General features: G+C 39.9%; 1 protein-coding gene across 15 annotated transcripts in view; it reads right to left on the reverse strand.

Moving 5' to 3' along the window:
• The window catches only part of col25a1 (collagen type XXV alpha 1 chain), a 170,134-nt gene that overhangs the window by 15,165 nt on the left and 129,072 nt on the right, over nt 1-25,897 (reverse strand). For 13 of the 15 annotated variants that reach the window (XM_086166545.1, XM_086166543.1, XM_086166550.1 and 10 more), the window contains 9 exons: nt 22,116-22,142; nt 18,905-18,949; nt 15,890-15,934; nt 15,392-15,418; nt 13,159-13,203; nt 8,046-8,078; nt 6,992-7,027; nt 3,422-3,466; nt 2,008-2,070 (listed from right to left, as the gene is read on the reverse strand). In XM_086166545.1, coding sequence (XP_086022671.1) covers nt 2,008-2,070; nt 3,422-3,466; nt 6,992-7,027; nt 8,046-8,078; nt 13,159-13,203; nt 15,392-15,418; nt 15,890-15,934; nt 18,905-18,949; nt 22,116-22,142 — 366 coding nt within the window. The remainder of the gene's footprint in view (nt 1-2,007; nt 2,071-3,421; nt 3,467-6,991; nt 7,028-8,045; nt 8,079-13,158; nt 13,204-15,391; nt 15,419-15,889; nt 15,935-18,904; nt 18,950-22,115; nt 22,143-25,897) is intronic. The other 2 variants (XM_086166538.1, XM_086166540.1) reach the window with 2 other exon arrangements.

The following is a 25,897-nucleotide window of genomic DNA, read 5'->3' on the forward strand; positions in this document are numbered from 1 at the left end:
CCACACTGCAGCTCAGTGTCTACACTTATCCAGGCCATATGACGACCCGAAGAGGCAACCTCTGCAACCTTTTCCCCAGGCACATTTTCTATACGTTGTTATAGAGTATTAATATGACTGATAACATTTGCAGAGGATCTCTCTAGCCGCTGTGCGCTGAGTCATCATGAATACATAATGAGTCACAGGCATATTTGATGATTTAGCATGACATCTGCACCAAGGCATATTCTTCGAAGGGAAAAAAAAGCATATCTTACAGGACAATTTCTCTTAATATGGAGCAGGTTTTAAGAGCCAACAGAGGGAGGTGTGGGATAACTCAGATACCCCAAAACTATTAATCATTTCTGCCTCTACCACACAAGAAGGATGAAACAATTCGTCGACTGTGTTAAACTTTGTCTTTGTGTTCAACAGTTTTCAAATTACTACTTTACCAAAGTGCTGTTCCCACAGAACTAAAGATGAGGCCAGGGAGAGCAGATTGAATATTTCCCCCATCTAGTCTAATATTCGATTCATCGGCAGAAGCGTGTCAATCAAAGATTTACATATCCCCTGGTACGGAAGCAGCAACAAACATCCGGGTGGAAAGGACAACGGGAACATTAATTTTGGAGTGTTTAGATTATCACAGCTGGTTCCACAGTGTGATAATGTCATGAGTCAAAGGAAGTGGTGAGGATTAGCCCATTCTGACCACTTCCAAATGTCATTTTGGAGAAACAGAGGCTTAATCACCTCCTAACAATAATAATAATGACTAATGAGATCTTATAGTCAGACTTTCAGTGACTGTCACTATCACAGAGTGGGCAGTCAGAGCAGGACCATGGTCAGTTCAAGGTTACAGAACATACATATTGAGCACTGATGGATAAATGTAATTCTTTACTTATCAGATTTCTTTCAAATAATTAGTGTAACTGGAGGCAGTGATGCAATACAACTCAAAAAGGATCAATTTATCCCAAAACAAAATACATGACTCCCCCACTTGTGTAGAACCAGAAAAAATACAGGTTGAAAGTACCTCTTCATACTATACAGTTATGATACTTTTCTGCAAAGGCATCATGATATTTGGGATAACCATTTATTGGCAAGAAAATCATCCAAATCACTTGTTTGAATAAACAAGAAAAAATAAAAGAAAGGACAAAAATCATGGCGTTAAATAAATGTAAGAAGAAATATTTTTTATTTACTACTTCTTATACTGTGTTTTTTCAAAGTTTGATGGCATAGATGAAAAGGCGTACGATAAAGTTGGTCTATTCATGACCCAATCACACATGCAAATGCACACGTGCACTCGCTCTCACTCACACCGACACACACGCACACACACACACACATAAACACACATAGACAGAGAGAGAGAGAGAGATCACCAAGAGATTGCTGGTGCGTCTAGCATATAGCATATAGCACATATGTATATAAATATACATATATATGATGTTTATCATGTGTTCAATACTTTTTCTGGTTTGTCCAGAAGCTAATTCCAGCTATGTATCCATATAACCCTTTTTTAGACAATGGTGTAAAAGGCCTCACAATTTCACATATACTATTTTGCAACATGGTAAATGCATTTCTTTTGCGTAAAGAGCATTGGGGATTATCTGGAATGTGAATTTGATGACTTTGATAGAGGGAGGCTCCTGATTCAAAAAGGTCATTCATTAGAGTAAACCAACAAGCGGCAGGCAGATTTATTGCCTCTTACTACATCCATATAGGAAAGAAAGGCATCAGTGGTCTTGTGCTACTAAAAGGATCATGGCGAATGAGGATCATTTCCCACAAAGATGTTGTGTTTAGACTCCACGCCCCTATGGCCTGGCACCGTTAAAAAAGACTTTCCAGAAAACAGAAAACTGAAAAACAGGTTTTCACTATCATATTACCAGAGTTTTTTTAGGTGAAGATAAGGCAAAATGCAATGAGATAGGTAACGTCACTCTACCATGACACCACAAAGCTGAATCAACCCACCTTAGTTCCTGGGAGTCCCGGGAGCCCTGGCTCTCCCTGGGGACCAAGGAATCCGGGCTCACCCTAAAGAAACAATCAGTATGTTAATCATGTTTCCCCAAGGTTTCTCTACTGCAGTTTACCACCTGTTTATTAACAATGAATTCATACACAAGATGCATGAACAGACATCGAAAATGACAGGCATGCACTTACTGCTCACTCTGTCACATGCGTACGAAAACACACTCCGGGGTCACATGCACGACTTACACACGCAGACCTTTATTGGGTGTTAATTTATACCCAGTTTTACACACATTGAAGAGTTTTCTTTACATATAATGATTGACCTTGTTAGACACTCATCAGGGTGCAGCAGTGTGTTGCAAATGTGGGTGCACCAAGCATGTTGCCCGCCACTTACGAGGCTTTGACAGCCTTTCATTTGCGCGTTGACTAATGAGGAGTGGGCTGACAGCCTGAGGTGTGACGCTCTATTTGATTTACATTGCATTTGTTCGGGCAATAACTGCGACATATTGCTAAACCATCTGTGTCTAAAGGACCAACCTACAGTACTTCAGGCAGTTAGGAAGTCTGTGGAAAGGCAGTGGAGAAGGTGGAGCAGAACAAAGTGCAAGCTGCGCTTAAAAAACCCATGAATGCTACGTTAGCAAAATATTGTTAGAATCCATAAAGCATTCAGGCCTTTTGAGTCAAAACAGGAGTGTACCACATAGGAAGTACAAAGCTGGCTCATGTCATGCATACCAAAAGAAGAAAAACAAAACAGCAACAGGCGTCACCTCATCATGCCTGTTTGATCATTCCTTGCATTCACGTGTTTGTGCTGATCCTATGGTGGCGGCTGCCCTTAAAGTGCATTATCATATGATTTTTGCGCTTTAGTTTGTTGTACTCTGCTGTTGCTCTTGCAATACAAGAACAAAAAACAAAAACAACCTTGTTTGGATGCGATGGAATTCTAAAGGAACACATTCCAAACTCCTGAACAAGCGGTCTTGCTATCTTTTGATGTCCCTTCCAGGAGGGAGCCTGCAGATTTTGCCAGGGATGTCATGTTCCAATCATGAATTCACAGACGCCTACTCTAACCACATAGCATAATGACTTTTGGCATGTTGAGATCAAAACTATCAACTATTTATCCTTGTCAGCTTGCCTGAGCTCCTTATTTTCATAGATCTGAATGTTGAAGTATATCTGTGCCTGTGCCACTCAAGCGGACTCAACCTTGCAGTTGAGGTATGAATCCCACACAGCATGAAAAAGCAAGATTATGAGACCTTCATTTGTCATGCATGAGGCATGAAAAGAGGTCTCTCTTTCAACTCTGCTCTTGATGGGCTGAAGCGGATGGATGGGGACAACACTGGGGAAATGACTGGGGATGAGAACAGCGAAGATTTACCTTTATCCCTGGGAGTCCAGGCAGCCCTGGAAGTCCTGGCTCTCCCTACACAGGAAGAGTGTGACATGTTACAGCCAAGCCAAGCTAAGCTGAGTCAAGCCTCATTGGTAGGCTCTTTGGGGTCCCATTAGCTTTATATTTTATTTTGTATTGTCTAGTTTTTGCTGGCTATCAGCCTGCAGTAATGCTGAGAAGAGGCCTTGTGTCCATGAGTATAAATTCGCTTTCGGTAAGCACTAGCAGAAGTTACTGCACATGCACTTTCATACCAACTCATGCAGCCGTGGCTTGACAGTGTGATTAGTTCATGTTATTTACACTCAAACCCTCAAAAAAATGCAACCCAGTTTTATTTTTCTGATTTTATTGTTTTGGGCAGGTCTGAAAAGTTCAGGTTTCTGTAAGGAAAAACAGTCAGATAATTATAAATTAAGTAACAAAAGCTGTTTGCAAGAGCTGCTGCGCCTTCAAGGTCATTAGATTTTGGCATTGCTGGAAGTCAGGAATTGGCAAATTTATTTTGCCAAGGTCATTGTTAAAGTTGAAATCTCCAGGCGCCCCATTACATGCAGGTTTGAGCAGTGCAGTCATTTGATTCAACTATGAAGGAAATCAAAAAAATCGAGTCCCCCGTGAGCCCTCTGAGAGGCTTTCAAAACAAAATCTCTTACTCTGGTTAACGCTCTATTAAGAACACTGTATTTATGGCACATAAAAGAGAAATGATTAGCGCTGCACGAGAATGGTCGGCTCTGATGACACCCAGGGGATTGGGGCGAAGGCAGTAAATTTCCACAATGGCGGATGAAATCACAAAACATGTCTTGCGCCACTTTGTACCTCAACACTTACTTACTGAGCACCATCCAACTGAGAGATTAAAACAGAATCAACAGCTCCGTTTCACAATAGTCTTAAAGAAAAGGAATATAACTTGTAAGGGAGTCAGCACAAGCAGGAATGCTGAAACTGAGTGATGAGATAGACCATTTAAAATGGTTACGTCCGAGTGTTTCTTCGCTAAAGGTTCCTCAGAATTCCTCAAAATCATTGGCAAAGGGGTAAAAAAGAGGGGGAATTGATGGGGTTCAGTGCTTTGGATTAAAAAGCGGAGTTAAATCGAGCAGTCTCAAAAGCACCCTGGTCAAGAGACAGGTAATAACTTATTTCGCAGGCAAATAGCTCCTTATCTGCTTGAAACTTGCTTCTGCCCTGCTAATTCATTTGAATTCACACACGGCAGACCACACTGCTGTGGAATAACTGCCGTGAAGAGGAATTTTTGTCAAAGCAACTTGAGCACAATTATGGCGGATTAGGAGCAGGTCACAAAAAACAACAACAAAATAATGAGCACATCCAAAAGTGGATGTGTAATACCTGAGGGGGTTACTCAGTCTAAAAACAAGCATCAAGCCAAAGAAAATGTAAAGCGAGTGAGAAGGCTGTGAAGCTCCCAGGTCCAAGCGTGAGGGTCAGGTTCTCCTTCTGTGACCCTCTCTGCCCCCAAATCCCTCAAGCCCCGACCCCTAACCCAACCCCCTGAAGCCCCGAGTGCTCATTACACATTAAACAATGAAAGTCAACCGAGTGAGGAATTCTTTTGTCAAATTGTGAAACATGTTACTGTATGTTGCACAACAGCTCAGAGGCAACAAGCGCTTGTTCATACAACTGATGAACATTTCGTATTTTCTTTTGCTGCACTGAAAGATTCTGTATCCATCACAGGTATCTTATGAGATGAGACCCACCAGATTAAACGTGTTAGACACTTTAGATCTGGCTAACCTTGAAAGTGTACCCTCAGATCTTTGCAAATATGAATTGCAATAGCAGTTCCAATATGACAACTGAGTTGCAAACATTCCACTTCATCTGTGAAGTCGTCGGAGGAGAGAAGTCAGTAGTTCAGGAACAGAATGTATTTTCGTTGATCAACATGGTCTTATTTGGTTGTTCGATCTGAAAATTGCTCTTGTGGTACCACAATAGATCAGGGATGTTCTCAAGTATGAGGTTCCTTGACACCTCTATGGCACGTTGTATTAGAAATACTGTGGTCCTTGGGATACAATGAGAGCTGACGGCTTTATATTTGACCCCCAATTTGCCCCACCATTATGTCGAACAAACAGCACATACACCAATATGATCAGTATATCATCATACTGACATTAAGCCTTTTAAATTCACTGTAGTCCTAATAAGGACTTGGAATATTAATGACATCTCTTATTTCAGAGGTGTCAGAATGTTTCTGTAAACTTTCCCTCTCATATGCTAGAACTAGAAGTCTAGAAGTAGTAGTATGTTCCATAAAATGTAAATAAAAACAGAATGCAATGATCTGAGAATCCCTTTTGGACCTTTATTCACTTGAACTAAATACAAAGGCATACTTAATGTCAGTGGAAATTTTGTCCATTATGCTTGATGTAGGCTCTAACATATTTTCCACTTCTACATTTACAATAGGGTCTGGAGCACAGACAGTGAAGTCTCGTACAAGCATTCTTTTATTACCAAGCCATGTAATTGTCTCATGTGCAGAATGCAGCCGCATATTGTTTGCTGTAACAAGCTGAGACGTCCCTGAAAAAAACGTTGCCTGAATTTCCTCACAACTTAAATGAAAATGTATATATGTACCTTTAAGTACTCATGTTGCTTTCACAGGAGTGCCATCAGTAATAGGCAGTGATCTGCTAATATACCATCACAAAAGATGGCGTTTAAAATTGTTCCTCGTAACAATCTGCGTGGTCCTTTTCCTCTTTAGAATGGAAGAGATAGGGTCAAAAAGTGACAAAAAGACTAAAATTTGTATTTGTTAGACCACAGTAAAGTTTTCCATTTTTGTCAGTCCATGTCAGATTTCCTCAGATAACGTAACTTGCTTTTGTAGAACGCGAAGGTCTTAAAAAACGTGTTGACAGACAAGTTCTTCTTCTATTGTTGCTGTGCCCATGCAGTAACACCGTTTTGAGAATTACATCTGTTGTTGTACAGATCTGCTTCAAGGGATAGAAGGTCACAGGTTTTCAGAATTGAGTTTTGTTCTTGCCCCTTCAGCATGGAGACTCATCTGGATTCATTGATTCTTTTGATAATATTGTGGGCTGTAAATGGTAGCTCTACTTCCTTGCAATTGCGCACTGAGCAAATTTCTGAATTAAGCGCTGGGCTAGTTGCCGAGTCACTGCTGAACCTCTACCCGTTCTCGAATGAGTCAGCTTTTTGCTGATGCCCCTTTCATCCAACATTGAAATTGTCCCCTAGTCAAAGTAAACCTTTTAACCAATTATCAGAGAATTTTATCAGATGTTACCCAATCTTTCATATTGACATTTGGTTTAGACTGCATGAAGATGACCAAATGCAAAAGCAATTCTCTGCCTCCCCCCTTCATCATTTAAAACTGCCCAGTTTAAACTCAAAGCAACACAACATCTTATCCTCAAAGGCCCAAAGATTAATGTGAACGGGTAGTGAGTAAATTCATAGTATCGTATTCACATCAGCTGTAAGATTGTTAAACAGCCGTGTTCTCAAAACAAGAATAATCACCTTTTGTCCACCCCGTCCAGGTTCTCCAGGTTCACCCTGTAAAAGATACAGATAAACCTCTGTCACCTGCTTTTTCATGTACTGCAAAGCATGTGCTACCTTTAAATCAATTCAATTCACATTTTGCTCTAATGCGCTGAGTGCTCTGTAGTCCTTGGTGATATAGGATAAAAAGAAAGAGTATATACAAGTACACAAGATCCTATGTCATATTCCCAGTTCGTAGAGGCACTTGGATTTTGCAGAAAAATAAATTAAGAGTCTGCATGTAAATTTAATCCAAAGAAAGCTTTTACGCTGTTTACGACAATTTATCCCATTTGAAACTTCAAAAATGAAACAATCTGCAATGTCATCATCAAAAAGAGCAAACATCACATTTTTGTGAAACAAGCTAAATCCAAAAACCAATCAATTTCATCCCGGTGTGCCAGGAGAGGAGGTTACATGAAACTACCCATCAAAATAAATAAAATAAATGTTTGGTCTTCCAGTGGTATTATTCATATGGCTTATATTGGTGTAAGTCTCCATTCAAACAAAGGCCAATAAAATCCTCTGCAGTTGCGGGGTTTGGAGATACAACATGGAGAGATACTGTATCTGCCTTCTCTCTAAAACAGCTATCCTGATTTTTCAAGATAATCCACAGACCTTGTTTTGGGAAACTTCGTGAGGAACTCTTTTCATTTAACCATAGTGCACCAGAACGTCTGCATGAAATTAGGCTGCGATTTCTGGAAAAAATTCATTTCTCTTAAGTTTTTTTTGGCCTTTTTTTCTGTATTTCCTGTACTCAAAAATAAATGCCATCCTGTTTCATCGCAGTGCCTCGCCCATTAAAAAAACTCAAAGAAATAAAAAACAATTGAGACATGGAGAGCAAAAGGAATTTGGAAATTTAGGGTGAACTGTTTGTGATATTTCCAGTTAAAATGTATTTGCGGTTAACATATCTTCAGTAATGTTGTTTGTTCAGACTATCGTTTGGTAAATATTCACTTATTCAGCCTTGAGTCCCATGGCAAAGTGAAATAAAAGTTTGAATTCTCACCTTGATGCCTGCTGCCGAAGAGCCTGCATCTCCCTGAGGGAAGAGGAAAAACAGACATTACAAAGGAAAATGGAGCATTAATAATACCGATCATAAAGATATATACAGTTACAGAGTATGGTTAACAGTTACAAACAACTGTGTAAAAAAAAATAAAAGGGCTCGCTTGTCAATTGAACAATGCCCAACATAATACATTAACTGGATTATTAGGACCAAACTGTCTGAAAAGCCAATTTATGAGTGCCTGCGATGCTATAGATAGACGAAATAGAGCCAAACTTGCAGAATTTGGACACGGACCTTTTTATATAAGTGCAGCGCAGGGAGCCATTTGAGTGTTTTTACTCTGTCAGCGTGCAGCTGCATGGTGATGACATGATGGGAGAAACCCAACACAGTACAGCAAAATCTACAGCAGTACAAGGAGGTGAGAGCCGTGCGATACGCTGTAATAACACATTATATAAACTCCTTTTTTTCCTCTCATCACATCTCGACAGGTACTGAACCAAGAGATTGCTTTGTATCACATGATGGGAGTAAAACGATCCAGACACCAAGAACCCAGGCCTTTCCTATGCGTGCTGGATTACTACAACAGTGTACAGTGAAAGCAGACATAAAACAAGGGGCCAATGAGCATAATTATGGGTGGTTGGTGGGAAAAGGGAGGTAGGGGGAAGAAGACTGGGTTTGAGCTCTGGTGTAGACTTTGTGGTTTCACTACACATACGCCTTGTGTTCAAAAGTTGCTGAAGAAATGTCTCTTGCACTCAGCTTTTTATGGGAGTCATTACGATGCAGAGCACAAAGGCATGTTTAATTGCCGCTTTTTTTTTTTTTGTGAACAGTAAATCGTGTTAATGTTTACGGGTTTGCTTTGCTCCCACTAACTATCTTCAGCATTATAACTAACATTTTTAATATGGGCTTCGGTTTGCACACACGATCTGAGAGGATTGACCTTGTTATACAAACTGCCTCATTATGTTACAAAATCGACAGTGAGTAAAAGCTTTCGCGTGATTTAAATTGTACAATTGAAGGTCAAATATGGAAGAATCATTATGAATGATTACTTGTGGTAGAATATAATAAATGGGAACAAAATACTTATTCCCATCTTCTTTTGTGTTTTGAGTGAATGATTGTTCCACCATAATGAGCATCAAAGTCCAAGCTGGTTTACACCTGTGGCCTTTTGGCAAGAAGAGTCTCATAGGAATGTCATGCATCTGTAGTTTATTTTGACATTTAATATAAAAAAGAAACAACAAAAGACCTCGCCTTCTGAAACCGTCTTAAACTCATAATCCAGCTACGGATTTCAAGCAAACACTATTACCCTTCATTCACATGACTGACCTGAGGAAAAAAAAGTTATTTTTTGAGGAAAATCAACGAAAAACAACCCAAAACAAAACTTTACAGTGTAATTTGCATGCTTTTATTTTGAAAAGCCAAAGTAATCACATGAATCTCATCACCCCCAACTGCTAATCTGATAAATGTCCGCATATTTCCTGCCGTGAAAGACAAGACTTAATGGACACCGATCTCAAGGAGAAAGTTTGTCTTTTCACCGGTTACATCCATTTTTCAATGAAGTGCTGTATGACGGAAAAAGTGGGGGAGTTGGGAGGTGAGTTTAGTTGAGGTGTGGTACAGACTGCTGAAACATCTTAACTGGGCCAATTACCACGGTGAGGCTACAGGCTGTGATTAAACCACAGAGCTGAGCAGGAGGGGCGTCTGTCGCCACAGCTCCACTTTATTATAGGCGAGCGGAGCTGTCTGTGCATAGTGGCATTTAAAGATAATAGCATGAAGATCTTACTTTATGTCCTTGGTGAAGAGAACCACTTTCCAGCTGTGGCTATGAGATGGATTGAATTAATCACTGACCAATGGAGCAAAAGCATTAAATGCCACCACAGTCCTAAAAGCAAGCTTGTCTATTGGGATGCTTTGCAGAGGTGACTGATCTCAGGGACCTCACGTCAACGTCACTCTGACGTTTTGCTTATTGCATGTGAGGAAACACAAATCATCACTGGCACCACAGGCCGGGCGGCACTGCCAGCAGTTGAAACCTTGCCAGCTCAGAAAAGCCTGGACCGGATCTCGGGGCCTCAGAAATGATACCAACCGCTGCACCACAGAGCCAAATGCTGAAAGCCTGGAAGTTCCCAGAATTACATCAAAAGTTGACTTAGATTTAGATGTTTAACCTTGAGACAATTTTCCTATCTCTGAGGTTCCCGACTAATTTCACATCTATTCAAATGCCATGCATTAGAAAATTCAGCTTCTAACTAGACCAGTAATTGGTTTATAGTAAGGGACAGCAGGAAACATTATTCTCTAGAGTCAATAATGGCTTATGACAGCAGGGTAATATGCTACATAAGTGTGTATTAAAATTTCACAGACTGGTGTGCTACTGGCGACAGTGGGCAACTCAGACTGTCCGATTAGCAGGAGTAGGAAAAATAAAAGTTGCCTCAGCAGCAGACGACAGCGGCACTTTATCCTATTTAGTCCACTGGAAGGGCAGCTCAGAGCAAGAGGACCAAGGTGTCACAGGATTACATTTAATGGGTGAGAAATGAACTAAAACTCTCACATTTTGTGAGAAATTACCTGATAAGTAGAAAAGAAAATGTCTAAATAGCCTGAAATGGGGAATGTACTGTACCACCCAGATATCAGAAAAGGATAACTGGGGTTCTGGCACCTTTATTTTGTAAGAATTTTATCATGTTGTTCTGCATGCCGGTCCAACACAAATAGCTGGATCGGGTGTATTCCTGGTCTCTTCTGCAGCTTTGTGCTCCAGAGTGCCAAAGATGTGCATGGGATGTCAAACTCAAATACCCAGTGGGCCAAAATTCAGAACTGGGACAAAGTCACGGGCCAACATTGATATATATTGAAAAAAATCTTCCTCCAGATATTACAATGAACCTTTTCATATAGACCCAAACAAGTTTTGCCTAAAAACTAAATACAGAACAAGCATAGCTTAATAATACAATATATAACTTAATATTGCACACATGCAAAATCCTGTTTTCTGCCTAAGTAGCAGGGTGCCAGTATTAGCATAAGGTCACTATGACTACTGCACACAGAGGAGAGGGCGTTTATGGGTCCTGTTGTGATTTTCGTGCCAAAACACCAGCAGAAAATTCTGGGATTTGTAGAATTAGCTGTACATGCACTGTAGACTATCCCGGCGGGCCAGCTCTAATAGTCATTTGGTATGGCTTTGCGGGCCAAATATAATTACAGTGCGGGTCAAATTTGGCCCGCGGGCCAGAGTTTGACGCCTATGTGCTAGAGTGTTAAAGATGTGCTTGGGAACACCTACTATAGCTTTACTGCCATTGCCCTGCTGTCAGAGAAACCTCCCTGAATTCATGCTCAACTCGCTTTGTGGTCTCCCCTTCCCTCTTGTCCTCTCTGAGGTCTCCCTGCACACCGTGACACATTTCCCCTGATTCCATGCTGAATATTGTCATCTTTGTCATCTGACCCAGAGTATCTGCTTGTCTCTTTTGGGGGAAAGACAATAAAAGAACAGAAAAGAACAATTTATCTGACAAAAACAAAAAACCCTCCTCCCCAATGATAACCAGAGGAACAATTTGATCTCCGATTATTGATCCGTTGTGAGCATGTGGGCATGAGACTCTCTTTTCAGAGACTGAAGAAAAATCCTTTAGGTGTTTTTCATATGTGAAAACTATTCTTGATGGCTTGATTGAAAGGCAATTATCCCCAGTACATGTTTCAAAGGTCACTTTTACAACTTTAATAGATGGACTGGGATAATGAGTAAATCTTATCCAAGTTGAGGACAAAAGCCTGCCTATTTTTACCGTGTCATAATTGTGCCTGCTTTTGAAGACTGAATGGCAGGTGATGGGCGACAGAAGTCTGCATTCCCATGGTGCTCAGTTCCATTCTCCCTCCTTCTTCTGCAGCAAAACCCACCTTAGTTCTCTTCCTCTCCACCGAGGTAGACCAGATCAAAGCTCTGCTAGAGCTGCAAAATTTTATCACCTCCACTTTCTCTTTTGTTCACTTCTTTTCCACAGATGATATCCTGCATCTGTTTCCCTTGAACAGTGTCCTTTTTGGCAGCTGCGTTCCGCAGCCATTTAAAAAAAACAGAATACCCATAAATTGAGAAGTTATCAAAGTTGTTCTCTGCTGAATGGCGATAAATTGGCAGTGACATTTTGAGTACACTGCTTCTATTCCACTTCTGCTCCAATGGTTACATTTTGTTTTTATACCTAACTCTGTGTTTCAAGCAAAAATAAGTCTCTCAAGGGGTATGGGGGGAAAAAACTCACAGCATTGTGGGCATGTGATGTCTGTCCACAGCAACTGTGATGCAATTATTGGGCAATTTGGAAGGAGTACGTATCTTTTCCCAGATGTGTAAGACATTTTTTGTGCATGCTGATGTGAAGCTGAGTCAGGCTTTTTGAAAGATTCCAATCCTTAATTTAAGTATAAAATATTAAAACATGAGAATAATAAACTTTTAATAAGGTCAGCAATTGCAGCTGACCTGTTTTCACTCCCTCATATTTTCTTTGGGCAATAATAGAATAATAACTGCGGAGGTAGCATGAAAACTTCTGGATGGGATGCACAATGTACTCTGAGTAAGATGTCACTGCACTTGCAAAAACAAAAGATTCTGGATTGAAATATGAATCTATTACTTTAGCTCTGAGCAATTTGTCCAGCAGAACTCATGTCTGCCTTTGTCGCTGGAAATAGATCCAAACTTGACAAGCTGTCTTGATGATAAATGGTCCTAAATTAATGCGAGAGTCACTCGCAGAGAAAATGTAGCGAAAGTGGCATGGCTTTTAGATCCGCATTAAATCGCAAAGGATGTATCAAGGGCCAGAATAATTGCAGATGTTCAACCTCGACTGCAGCTGATGACACTTGACCTCTGCTCTCCACAGAATTCCACTTAAATGGAGAACGGTTGCTTTCGAGTATTTTCCCAAACAAAGCCAGAATCTCTGTTGATCCTCCGAGTGAGAACATGTTGAAAAGAAACAAAAGCTGTAGAATTTACCTTCTCTCCCATTTCACCTTTCGGTCCGTCTTCACCCATATCGCCCTGTAATTGAATCACATTAACTTAATCAGAGTCCAGTATTTTGATTGCATGATGTATCAGTTTGAAAAGCTCTGGAAAAATAAAATCCCTAAAACTTGCCTCCAAATAGTTCAAAGGGGCATAAAGAACTTTTCTTTTACTAAGGTTCTGCCTTTATTCTGATGGACTGCCCTGTAAAACAATGTAATGGATGTTTGCAGAGAAAGCCAAGTACGCTGAGGCAAAAATGAATTAACAATTTAGTTTGTTCCGTTTTAGTCATCACACATGGTTCACATACTGTCTGACTGACTTTAGGTGACGTCAATCCATCAGTGTGGAACACTAAACCTCTGGCATGAACTGTAAAGTGCTACCTTCGTGTCATTTAACTCAATTTAATCAATATATTATGAACCAAATTTCAGTGGCGACTAGGTATGGGTCTACGGACAGAAATATGTGCCACAAGAAAATGAATTTGAATCAGTTACAATTGAATTTGGATGGCTCGACCTGAATGACTGCGTTGAAACTGGATTGCGAATCACATCACTTCAATTTGTATTTCAAACTTCAATAACATGATGGCAAAATTGAATCTGAACAGCTATATCATTCCAGCTGTGTGAGCTGTTCCTCCAGGCCGAGTTCAAGCCTTTGTTTTCAAAGAAAGAGAATACTGAGTCTGTAGCGGCATCTTTCCCCCCAACAATAATCAAATAATATATGTTCTGGTTTTACTAAACTACAGGCCTAGACTTATTTGTCAGTCTTAATATAATCTAAAAAAGCATTTTTCCCAAAATAATTCTATTCCCTGTGCTCTTTGCTTTATTCTGCTTTTAATAATGCTCTCAATGTGCTACGTATTTTCAGAAAAAACACAAAAAAAACTTCATTATTCTTTACCCCTAAAAAATTCAGTTATCTATTTATATTTCATTTATTTTATTTTTTTTTTATTTTTAATCCAAAGATACACACGGCAATGCAGGAACAAGATGCCTTGAGTCTGTGGTATTTCTATCTATTAGTCTTTGTTTATCCAACTGTCAAAATGTCAAACCAGCTTGAGCCTCTTGGAGACTTGATACTTGATATTAACTATTTATTATTGCACACTTGAAATATGAGATATGTTTACATGTTCCTAATTTGAAGGTTAGAAAAAAAAAGCTTGTGAACGTAGACTTACGTTCCTCTCCGAGTTCAAACACTCGAAGATACAGCTCTGTGTTGGTGAAACCTTCACAAACCTCTCCATGGACAAACATGAGAAGCTGGCTCTTGAATTAGCATGCTGGCTCTTTAGCTAACGAACTAATCCAACAATAGCAGTTTACGTTAGCATTCGTGGCTCCTTTCAAAATAAAACCTCATAATAGCTACTTTTGAAGGAACACAAGAGAGGGGAAACTAAAAGTACAGCACATTTCAGTCTAGGAACTGATAGGATATCACTCAAGAGGTTTTCTATTTTGCCAAATTTTTTGCTTTGCTTTGCGTTACTTTGACATTTCTTGGCAAATAACCATTATTAGAGGCTGGAATACTTTCCCTTACAGAGAAAACTAGAGGACGAAAGTGTTTGAGCGTTTCAGGCAAGAGACAAGTGAGCACTGTGATTACATGAATGTTGAAATCAATCCACCTCTTCCGAATCCTCGCTTATAATTACAGCTTAGTCGCAGTTTCAGTTAGATGCTGTTATTTGTGTCCAGGTAACCTTCGACTGACAATGTCAACCACCATGGTTGCTAGGAGACTGATCACAGAGCCTCATTATCACAGGCAATCAGACGTGATATTTATAAGATAGCACGAAATTATAACCGTAGACAGCTGCTGTTGGTTAAAGAGGCGTATTAAATCAGCAGTGTCCAGTCCGATGTACGTGAAATCCATCGGTATTCCGTCGAGAACACTGAAACCAGCAAGTTCGAAATAGAGAATGAGGAGACGAAGACTTGGTTTTCTTGGAGAAGTGAGCTCTGGTCTTCTCCAAAGCCTGATTTTGGGAAACTGGGCTCAGCTTTATGACTCACTGAATCACTGACTCACTGATTCACTTATGGCCAAATCTCTGAAAGGAGCCCTTCTGGAAAAACGAGCTGGAGCCGCTGTCATTTGATCACAACAGCAGCCCGGACACACTGTTCAAACTCAGGCTGGCGATCATGTTTGATGATCTGAATTAGCACTTTACCTTTTCACCTCTTTCTCCCATTTCGCCCTGTTGGGAAAGAATGCAGAGTATTAAACTGTGTAAAGTTCAAGGGAAGTTGGCTTCATTTGGGGACTTATTGCAGCTCCTACGGGTCAGATGGTATCTTGGGTTAAATTCGTGGTGGGAAATTCTCATGTGTTAGGTCAGCTTTTTTTCACCAGACAGAACATCCAGTATCAGCTTAATATTGTTTTTTTTTACCTTGTACAGTCAATGAGTATTACCGACTGCCATGACATGTTATGGGAATTTCTGCTGTAAGTCAGCAATCCTTCAGAAACATGGAGCTTGGAGAAAACATTGTAATTAAAGAAAGGAAAGTAAAAGTAATTTGTCAAAAATGGGGAAAAAAGAGTGAAAAAATGAAGAATGAAAAAGATAAAAGGAGGGAGTTCTTGGTATGTGATGGGGAAAAAGCAAAAAATTAAATGAAATTGATTTATAAGAAGAGAACGATGTAATTGGTGTGCACCAGACCTTGGCTCCGGGGACGCCATCCAGTCCTGGGATGCCAACATCCCCCTACGGACAGCATAACATAGACACAGTGGCTGCTTTTAATTTGCTCTGTCAGCAATTTGAACTTTTCATATAAGGTCAGGAGACTTAAAAAAGAAAAAAGAAAAATGTTTCCGGGGGAACAGATAACCTTTAAAAAGGTTACATCGGTGTCTTGGCTGTGCAGGTGTTACACATTTGCAGGACTGTTGATAACAGGATTGCGGATTGATAGCCTGATGATAGATTGTATATCTTTACCACACTGAATTTACTGTAAACAGTTCACCTCTTCTGAATGTAATTCAAAACTTTGCCGGGGAGTAGGGGGGCAGGTAACTAGACGATTAAAAGTCCAGCACTCTCTGTTAGTTAGATACGTGCTGGAGTGGAGAGGAAAGCCCAGCCTATATGAGAACAAGCAGTCTCTCTGTTGCCAAAAACAATTAACCTCTCGACCTTTGCAAAGCCACTACATCATTAGGCTGTTATAAAAGTAGCATCTACTCCTCATCCTCAATCACACACCTCACAGACAGGCAACTTTATGTACCCAAGAAGAAAAATGGAGCAATTTATTATTTGGAAAGAACTTCATGTCACTCTGCCGCCACACTCTTCCGCTAGAAATCAATTTCACATTATCTCTTGTTCTGCTTTATTTGCTCTCACTTTGTCACTTTTTAATCGGGGATCTCATGAACAGATGCAGCTCCTCCGGAATTTGCTTTAAAATCTTCGCAAAGTAATACAACAATAGAAAAAAAAAAAAATCGACGAACAATCTTGTCCAGGAGAAACATTACATTGTAGATTTTCCTTTAAAATTCTGTTATGGAGACTTTAACACTTCAACACTCATTTTTAGATGACGTACTGAACAGCTTCACGCAGACGTTCTCGGTTCCCACGATAGATTTTTTCTCGTACTAGTACTAAGCATTTCTGGCTCCAGCCACAAGGCGGTTCGTTGAGCCAACTGAACTGATGCAAATTATGTCCATGCTTTCTTCCCATGAAATCATTAGAAGCTCAGCGTAAAGTTAATATTTGACTGCTTCAAAATTATTTTGATGGCGGAGACGTGTAACATGGGCAATGGCGGCTCTTTCATGCGCCTGTTCTTCGGGTTAATTAGGTCTGATGATTTGAGAGAAGCCGCTCGCATGCGAGGGCAAACCAACACAATATTTCCTTTAAACCTAGCTAAGTGTTTTTGTGCCCAAACCTAACAAGCCTTAACCACAGCACTGACACGCCATAAAACACCCTTACATTTCAGCTGTGATTCGTAACAGCTTTGGAAGGCGCTGTCAGTGTCTGATCTGTTTACACTCCAACATCGATTCACATCAATTGAACAGTGACACCCAATATGGTTAAACTCTGACAATTGCACGGCAGCATGGCAAGGCATATCTCAACAGTGAAAATCAAAATTTGCCTTCCTCTGAAAACATTGTCGCTTTACTTGGTCCTTGTGTCAAGATTATTCTCCTTCACCCTGGTTGGAACCGCTGAAGGAGTGTGGCAACCTCACCTTTCAGACATGGGCAGACTGTTATACAAGTGTTTTTAATTACCGCGGTCGCTATGTTCTCACCTAAATTTATGAACGTGAATGAAAATAATCCACGAAATAAAAACCAGGATTTCACTCGAAACCTTTGGCCAAATCTCTGCTCAGATCTCTATTACCAAAAGCTGCATTTCCCAGAGAAAGTACACTTTGGTTTAATAGTTTATTTTTTGTGTGTAATTTCAAAACATTAAAACACAAAGAAACGAGAACTTGATATGATTTTAAACCAATTTCACCCAATTGTAATAAAAAAATATTTAAAAATGTGTAGAATTCTATTTGGGATTTATATTATTTCATGCATTTCCACTCAGCTGCACTTGTCTTGACCCCACAGTTACTTACCGACAAGACACTAGCAGCGAGACCCCTAATAAATGCGAGAATCTTGTATCATCTATCAGCCAACATATGGGAGTCATTCACATAATGATGATGATATTTGATATTTGTCTGATTAAAACGTTAGACTTGGTCTGATAAGGTTTGCATTAGTGATCATCCCCTTTGACTGAACTCTATGTCAGATCAATATGTGTGCCAGACAAGCTGCTGGAAGAAGAACTTGAACTGTTTTACAGTTCTACTTTCTGTGTGACTGACACAGAGGCTACATACCATAACAGATTCTCTTTATAACTGCATTGCACAGCATTGGAGTTCTGTTTCACGGCAAACCTCAGCCCTGACACAAGTATGGAATTAGACCTTCAGATTCTGCTGTCTCCAGTGTCAGAATGGCTTTCACTCTAAAATGAAACTTCTTTACTCTGGTTCCTATTAAAGCTATGCGTGCCTCACCTTTCATATATTATAAATGCGTGCAAAAGATGAGAAAGATGGCGCCTCTCAGATCATCTCCCCGTTCGATCTCCTCACTCCTACAGTTGGTTGTTCTGGATGAAATATCTTTTTTTTTTCGACTTCCCCATGGAGAAACACCTTGATTGTGTCCTCTTTATTTAATCTCAAGGAGAACAGCAGAATCAAGTCAAGACTATAGGAAGATTCTCCTGTGGTTTGCATTTGGTCTATTTTGGCTGAGATTTAAAGATGCAGTCCAACCCATGATGCAATGTGAAATAGCTTAAATGCATGGCAGAACCTTTTCAGTGCAAAAAAAAAAAAAAATGCAACACAAGGAATAAAAGACCAATGAAAACATCCAATAAGTTGGCGAATCTCATGGAAATAAACCTTTGGAGTGGATGCTTCTCTTTCCCTACTTAGTAATATGGCTTTTTGGTTCTAAAATATTCATCACAAAAGTACTTCCAGGATTCATTGCTTTCTTGTGGCAAACAATTCAATTTAAAAAGGGGACATTTTAACCAACATGTAAAGGGTGTTGTTTTTTTCAAGGCTCATGAACATTAACTGAGTTCTGTGTGTCTTCATTAGTATGAGCTTACCTTCAGTCCATCAACACCTGGGAGTCCTGGAGGCCCGAGTGCCCCCTGGAAGAGTGACAAAGGACTTTAATTATTAAAAAATAAACAATTACCACTCTGTAGGCAGGATTTATTATTGGTTTTTGTGATGTTTTGGGAAAAGGTGTTGACTAACTGATCAAGATAGTGCATGATTTTAATTCATAAATATCTGGCCTCAGGATTGCACCCATGGCTACATCTGCACAACACCTGGTGTGTGCTGGGCCTCCCTCATCCAGCTGCTCAATGCTTCTTCACCAGCTAGTTTACAATGTTCACAAGCTGACTCAGGAATCATCAACTATGACTCATCAGCCAAAGTCTAATAATTACACATTTTCTGTCTGTTCTGTTTGCAGGTTGTGTCCCCATTAGCAACTTGAGACATTGAGACGTTAACCTTGGACTTTTTTTCTTTAAGTTTCTTTCTCATAAATTTGTTTTTGGTAACAATGTGTCACTTTTGAGAAATCCTATAGCTTTTTTGGGATTATTTTAAGTCAAGTGCAGAACATAATGCAAAACGTATAGTGCCAGAGTTGAAGCAGTAGATATGGAACACAAAACACAAATGGGAACGCGTTGACAATTAACAGTGATATTCAATTGCTATTCCGTCATTATAATTTCTGGTGTCATGAGAAAGACACTTGACAGGACTGCTTTACAAACTCTCACATGTAAAAGTGTATCTAATTAAACAAAAATACATTTTTGCTGCAACATAGCTATATTGAACTGTATTCCAGCTGAACTTGTGTCTCAGGAACAGGTTATATTACTTCATAAATGACAGAGCAGTTACAACAGAATTGTGTGCGAAGGCGTTTCTTGATTGCCGCCAATCGCTTCACAATCAACATGTTAATGCAAATGATTTTGTAAGAAAATGATTATCACAATATAACTAATGGACTGTGAAATGCCACTGCAGATGGTGACCGTCTACCTTAATGGAAACAAAGGCATCCATTTGTGATTTTAAACCACCTGCATGAATAAACATGTTTGGCTATGCAATATCTTGTCTCGCTCTGCACGTTCTACATTTATTATCTTGTTCACATTACTTGTTTTCTGAGGAGTGGAGAAACAGCTGGACAACTGCAACTCCAGATCAAACCTTCTGTGAAAACATCATAAACTGAGCAAGAGCTGCAGAGTCAGGTGTTCATTCTCTGACAATTCATCAACTATTTATGTCTTACATATTTATACATGTATGTATTCCTTTATATATATGCTATATACTTAGTCATAATCAGCTAGCAATTTTATCTTTCTAGATGTTTTCACTCCTTTAAGTCAAATCCCCTCTTTGTATTCTACTTAAGTTGTGTGCTCTTTATGTTTACCTTTATCAATCATCTGTAGCTGTATTTGTTGTCTGCTTCTATTTCTTCCGAGAGTTATTTAAAAGTTTGATTTAGTTTTCAAGGTTTATCTGGTTCTGCCTTGCCTCCTTCCATTGCCTCTGGTTCCTTCCTCAGTCATGGCTGCGGTTCCTCACTTCAAATTTTTAATTACAGACTCATGGCTCAGGGTGTGTGTGAGTGTGTGGGAGAGGAAATGTTTTATTGCATTATTGTTGGGTATAAATCACGATGGGTTGCATTTTATTTGTGTGAAGAGCGCTATACAAATAAAAGTATGCGCTATACAAATAAAAGTCAGACTTTCTGATTTGAGACAGTATTGTTGTATTAAACAAACATGATATATAGCTGTTTTGAGGGGAATGCAGAATGTGCCCAACATATTTGTAGCCTTGAGGGTTACAAATTATGCTTCTTTATGGGAAAACTTACTGCTACCATGGTTTCATATTGTAGCAGGTACAAGTTTAAAGTAATGTGTTAGATTAGTCGTCTCAAAACCACAGCATACACACTGAATACAAGCCTACATTACTCTTATCTCGCCGCATGGTGTAAATGTGGCATAAAGGAGAACACAGTGGACATTTAGAAAATATATAAAGCCATTGTCCTGTGTAGGATGAACTAAAGTTTCATTGTAGTTTATTTAAAAAAAAGAAAAAAGGTGATCACCGCATCCGAGTCACCAAGGGGATGAAACCTAGATGGGTGTCGATGTGTCCCCACTGTTAAACATTATGCTACATCAGCAACGGATCAAATTGAGTAGCTTCAGGGCTCTGGCTTATGAGTCATTAACACGGCGGTGTGTCATCGGCGACCCCCACCACACAGCCCTCTCCCCAACCCGGGAGGCCCTGCCGACAGATGACAGCGCAGACAGGAAGTGTCTGATTGGGTTACACTGAACAAACACTGGCAGCTACCTGATGGCTGGATATGGCTTACATCTGTTCCCCACATCAGCACCGTCAGGGTCTCTCTCCCCGGTCTCTCTCCTACCTCGTCGCTCTTTTTCTTCCCTTTCTCGTGTTGTTAAACCTTAACTTGTCTATTTACTTGCCCCGATTCTGCCCCTGCATCTGTAATCTCAATATATTCTATACCTGTCTGAGCTTCGTTTTGAACTCTTTGTTTTTTTTTCCATTCTTTGAGGTTTAATTTGCCCAATTTTGGAGAGGAGCTGTCATACCAAAATATTATTCTTAGAAATGTTATTTTGATTTTAACTGGAATTCAGATACAGATTCAGAAACAATCTACGGACAGGGAAAGAATGTTTGGGGTTGATTCAATATGATATGAATATGACTTTTTTTTCCTGATCACTCACATTCACTCTTGTTTTAAATAGATTTTTCAAAAAAATTAACAATAGTTATTTATTCTTTAATACCCGTGGGGAAATTCGTTCTCTGCACCCATCATGGATGAACCCTGAGCAGTAGGCTGCCGTCCACCAGCGCCAGAGGAGCACTTAGGGGTTCAGCGTCTTGCTCAACAACACTTTTGCCACACCAGGAGGAGCTGGGAATCGAATCAGGAATGCTCCAAAGACCATTGCTCTATCTCTTTCACTGCGCCACACCACGCCCCTTTTAAGGAATTTCTTTCATCTCCCAGTCAGGATATTTGTTGCATGTAATTTTGAGCTCAATTTCAGGACATTTTCAAGAAAACACCTGTTTTCTGGGTTTTCTACGTTGCGAGGGCTCCTTGACGTATGTGGTATGTATTGTCTCGCCCAAACGACAGACATAATGTAATTTGATTCAAATAATTCAATTCAAAGGAAAACTGGTCTGACATACCTTCAGCCCCTGAGGCCCCTGAGGTCCCTAAAAATGGAAAGAGAGACAGGGGGAGTAAAAACAGAAAAAGGAAGAAGAAAGAATTTGATGTCAGACGGAATAATATGATGTCTATGTCGACAAGGTCACACGAGGGAGGCGAGTGAGGCTTCATCCAGTTCATACACGTCCTTTAAGACAGAACTGAACTGGGGCTAATCCCTTTCTTTTACTTTTGAGAAACATAAAGAAAAAAATACTCATCTTCTTCTGATTTAGACTTTTAATAAATGCCATCTAATGAGGCTGTAAAGAAAAGAAAGCTTGAGGATGAATTTAATTTTCTAATCTTCCTTCATTTTCTCAGCTCACTTAATTGGCTGTTCTGCAAATAAAGTTAAGAATGCAAGAGCGATCCATTGCCTAAATAGGCTAATAGTTGGCAAGCTCCACAAAAGACATATTTTCAGCCAAAAAAGGCACTTCATTCTTTTACAGAGATTAAACTTTGTGACAGATGCGGCCGGGAGGACAGCTATTTTTATCCAAATGAAACCGAGAGCCACGTCGGTTCCTCAACCTAATCCACCGAAACTTGCCGAAAAAGGGAGAGCAGCTCACTGAGAAGTTAATTCTCTGCGTGTACGCAACAGAAGAATTATTGCAGTACCACAGCAGTCCATCAACAACTTACTACTTGGCTGTCACGACACTTTGAGATGGCCAACATTCCTCCCACTCTGGGCTCACTGTGGAAAATAGTGCCATTTGGCTCATCACCTTTGCTTGGGTCCAGGCCAGGCAGACCTTGTGCCCCACAGGCCCTCTACAATATTCCTCTCTTCATTATTATTTCGGTACATTATTGGAGAGACCATAGATTTGGTCTCCTGAGGATTGAGAAATATTTGTGATTCTGAATTCAAACGTAGCAAATGACACATTTAAGTTGAAAAGTTTGACTGTCAGTGTGAATTGTTGTGAATGTGAAGTGTAGCATTATGGGGCCAATGCTCCAATGGAAGTTTGGCCTGGGAATGAGGACCATAATAATGACGATCTTTCAGAGAAACAAGTGCTGGTTCCATCGTTTCATTCCTTAGTTCGTGTTGATTAACAAAATGCCAGTCACCCAGTAACTAGGGATGAAAATGTTCCCATTCTCAATTTTCATTTTTTTCTTCCAAATTCCCCTTTTAAAATTCCAATTGCAACAAGTTGTCACATTTAGAGAAATGGGCCACACAGTTGCACAGTTATAGCACTTTCCATCCAGCCTTATAACAAAAAAAAAAAAACCTCAATGAACAACTTTCCCGTTTCCAACAAATCAAGAAAAAAAGACTGCTCTCCTTCAAAGGCCTTTGTTAGTTATCCTCTGTAAACATCTTTATGACTCACAAGGTATGCAAGCGCATGTGCCACTTGCCTGAGTGCTAATTAGCCTGGCTACATCTGAGAGCACTCAGGAGCTACTGGCTGAAAAGCAGATGTAAGAAAAAGTCGAGATGCCTCGTAGGAATGTTGGTCTTTTGTTCTCCTTGCTTATACCTCCAGTGAGGTAAGGGAGTAATACAACATATCTTTACTAATAATTATAAGTACTGCAACAAGCACGATTGCATATGCTCGGCATGGTGCGGCGGGGCTGGCTCGTTGAGTACTTTTAAATACAAGGAATCCACAAATGTGCTATTTCAACAGGACACTCATTGAAATTGAGCATCCAAGCACAAAATGCAGTCCTGAATGTTTGGTACTTTCATTCATCACTCGGAAATAACAAACAATGAGGCAATCGCAAGGTCATTTCCCACACTTGTTCTGCAGCTCCAAACTCAGCACTTGAAGAACTTCCTTAGTCTACTTTTATGGGAAACATACTTGGGCTTTTCAATCCTGGAGATGCTGTGTCTTTTCGGCGAAAAACAAGAATGTGCACTGGAAGGCTTCTATGTCACTTGCAATCTTTGCAATATACTTTGATTAAATTAGGTGATTTTTCCTTTAGAGGATATCCCATAGGGAATTCTAGTTGTAATGTCTTTTTCTAAGCAATCTAGCCTATAATCTAATCTATAGATTAGTACAGCATTATTCTCTGCAGAGGTGGATGCAGATCTGGGCAGACGTTTGACGTGCCGGTTCTTTTACTTTTTTTTTCCTTGAGTCCCTTTAATCACAGTATTTTTTTTTTTTACTGCCACAAAAATAAACACAACTTCACTTTGTAAAAATAGCCAACTGATTGGGTGAAATACTGTTACAATAATGTTAGTGTTTATAATGTTAAGAGTGTCTTTTTAATTCAACGCCAAACTTTAGACAGCGCAACTTTCAGCAGGGAAATAATGGAGCGTGTAGAACGTAATTTCCTGGATATTTCTCTTTGGTTTTCCAACACCTCAGGATTTCAATAATTGTGAGTGTGATAATTTTCTCGAAAGCACATTCAGCAGTCCATCACTCCTCCAGAGCCTTGGAGCACCGTCAGGCTCACTCTCGCTTGTCACATCAACAATATTGATGGACAAAAGATTTGGCAAAAGTTGCCAAGTTGTATAAGATACAAAAATCTAAATTTATTTTCCTGGTGTCGAGACATTTCGGGTGTCCAGTGGTATAAGTCAGATGGAATAACACATTGGTGTCGTTTTTGAGTGCCTTTAATTTGGGACATCAAGAAGTGGGCAGCTTAACATCACTTAATGACCTCACCAGTGGTGGAAGCCTAACAGCCACTCAGCCCGCTTCCGGCATTCCAGTTAAATGTTTAAGAGCCATTTCCACGGATCATTTTGTAGCATTTTAATGACATTTTGCCATCCATATATTTATTAAATCTAGGTTGTTGATGTTGATTTTATGATGGTTCACCACAGCTAAGGTCTGGCTAGCTTTAAAAGTCAAATCTATTGAGATTTGCTTCTGTTGAGAAACCCAGATTTGAGTTTCCAAGAAATCCTGTACTTGTTGGACTCCACCACAGCGATCCCAATCTATCCCTTGACACAGATTCTAATACTCTAAGAACAGAACAAGGACATTTTCAGGCCCACCATGAATAAGGAAATTAATCAGATATTCCATCGACATTATTCTGCGGTTTCGTTTAATATTTTCACGTCAGTCCACCCCTGTGTAATACGTCATTGAAAAGGGGGAGCTCATATTGATATAGATATGTCAAGTAAATATTACATTGTTATGTTATCCAATTGAAAAGACTTGCTTCCTGTACCAGTGCATGTTGTGTATTTGGAATTGTCAAAGAGGAATCGCCGTTGCATTGTGGGTAATTTCGGCGTGAACAAATGGTAAAAGGACAGCAAGGAACTCCTGCAGCATGGATGAAAACAACACCGAAAGGCAGATGTGGGATGTTGTTTCAGTTACCGGTGGACCACCACAAACAATGCAAAACTGCTTTTCTATCTTTGGCGTATTTGAAGTCAAATTATACTCTAAATGAAAACTGAGTGCACGGCTGCAAGCCACCTTTAGGGTGCTGAAGACCCCCTCAATTTACCAAAGAAAAACCTTATGGCATTGATGATTTTGAATGGAGTCCTGAAAATATTTCCTCCCCCCCTCAAAATCCTCAAGAGCTTAATCCTTCTAACCAGCACCATATGTCCTTGAAGGCTGCTGGAAAACTCTGGAATTTACTCTTGCTTCTTAACAATAGTATCTACATTGAAAACACCGGGCTGTGTCAAGTGGGCACTAGCTCAAAGAATGCAGCAATAGAGGTAAAAATTAGTTAAGGGCTGATGTCAAAATCCCTTCCTTGAGCTCACTTG

The sequence above is a fragment of the Fistularia commersonii genome, chromosome 19 (assembly GCF_037954325.1).
Source record: "Fistularia commersonii isolate RoL2024-O1a breed Wild chromosome 19, RoL_Fcom_v1.0, whole genome shotgun sequence".
Lineage (NCBI taxonomy): Eukaryota > Metazoa > Chordata > Actinopteri > Syngnathiformes > Fistulariidae > Fistularia > Fistularia commersonii.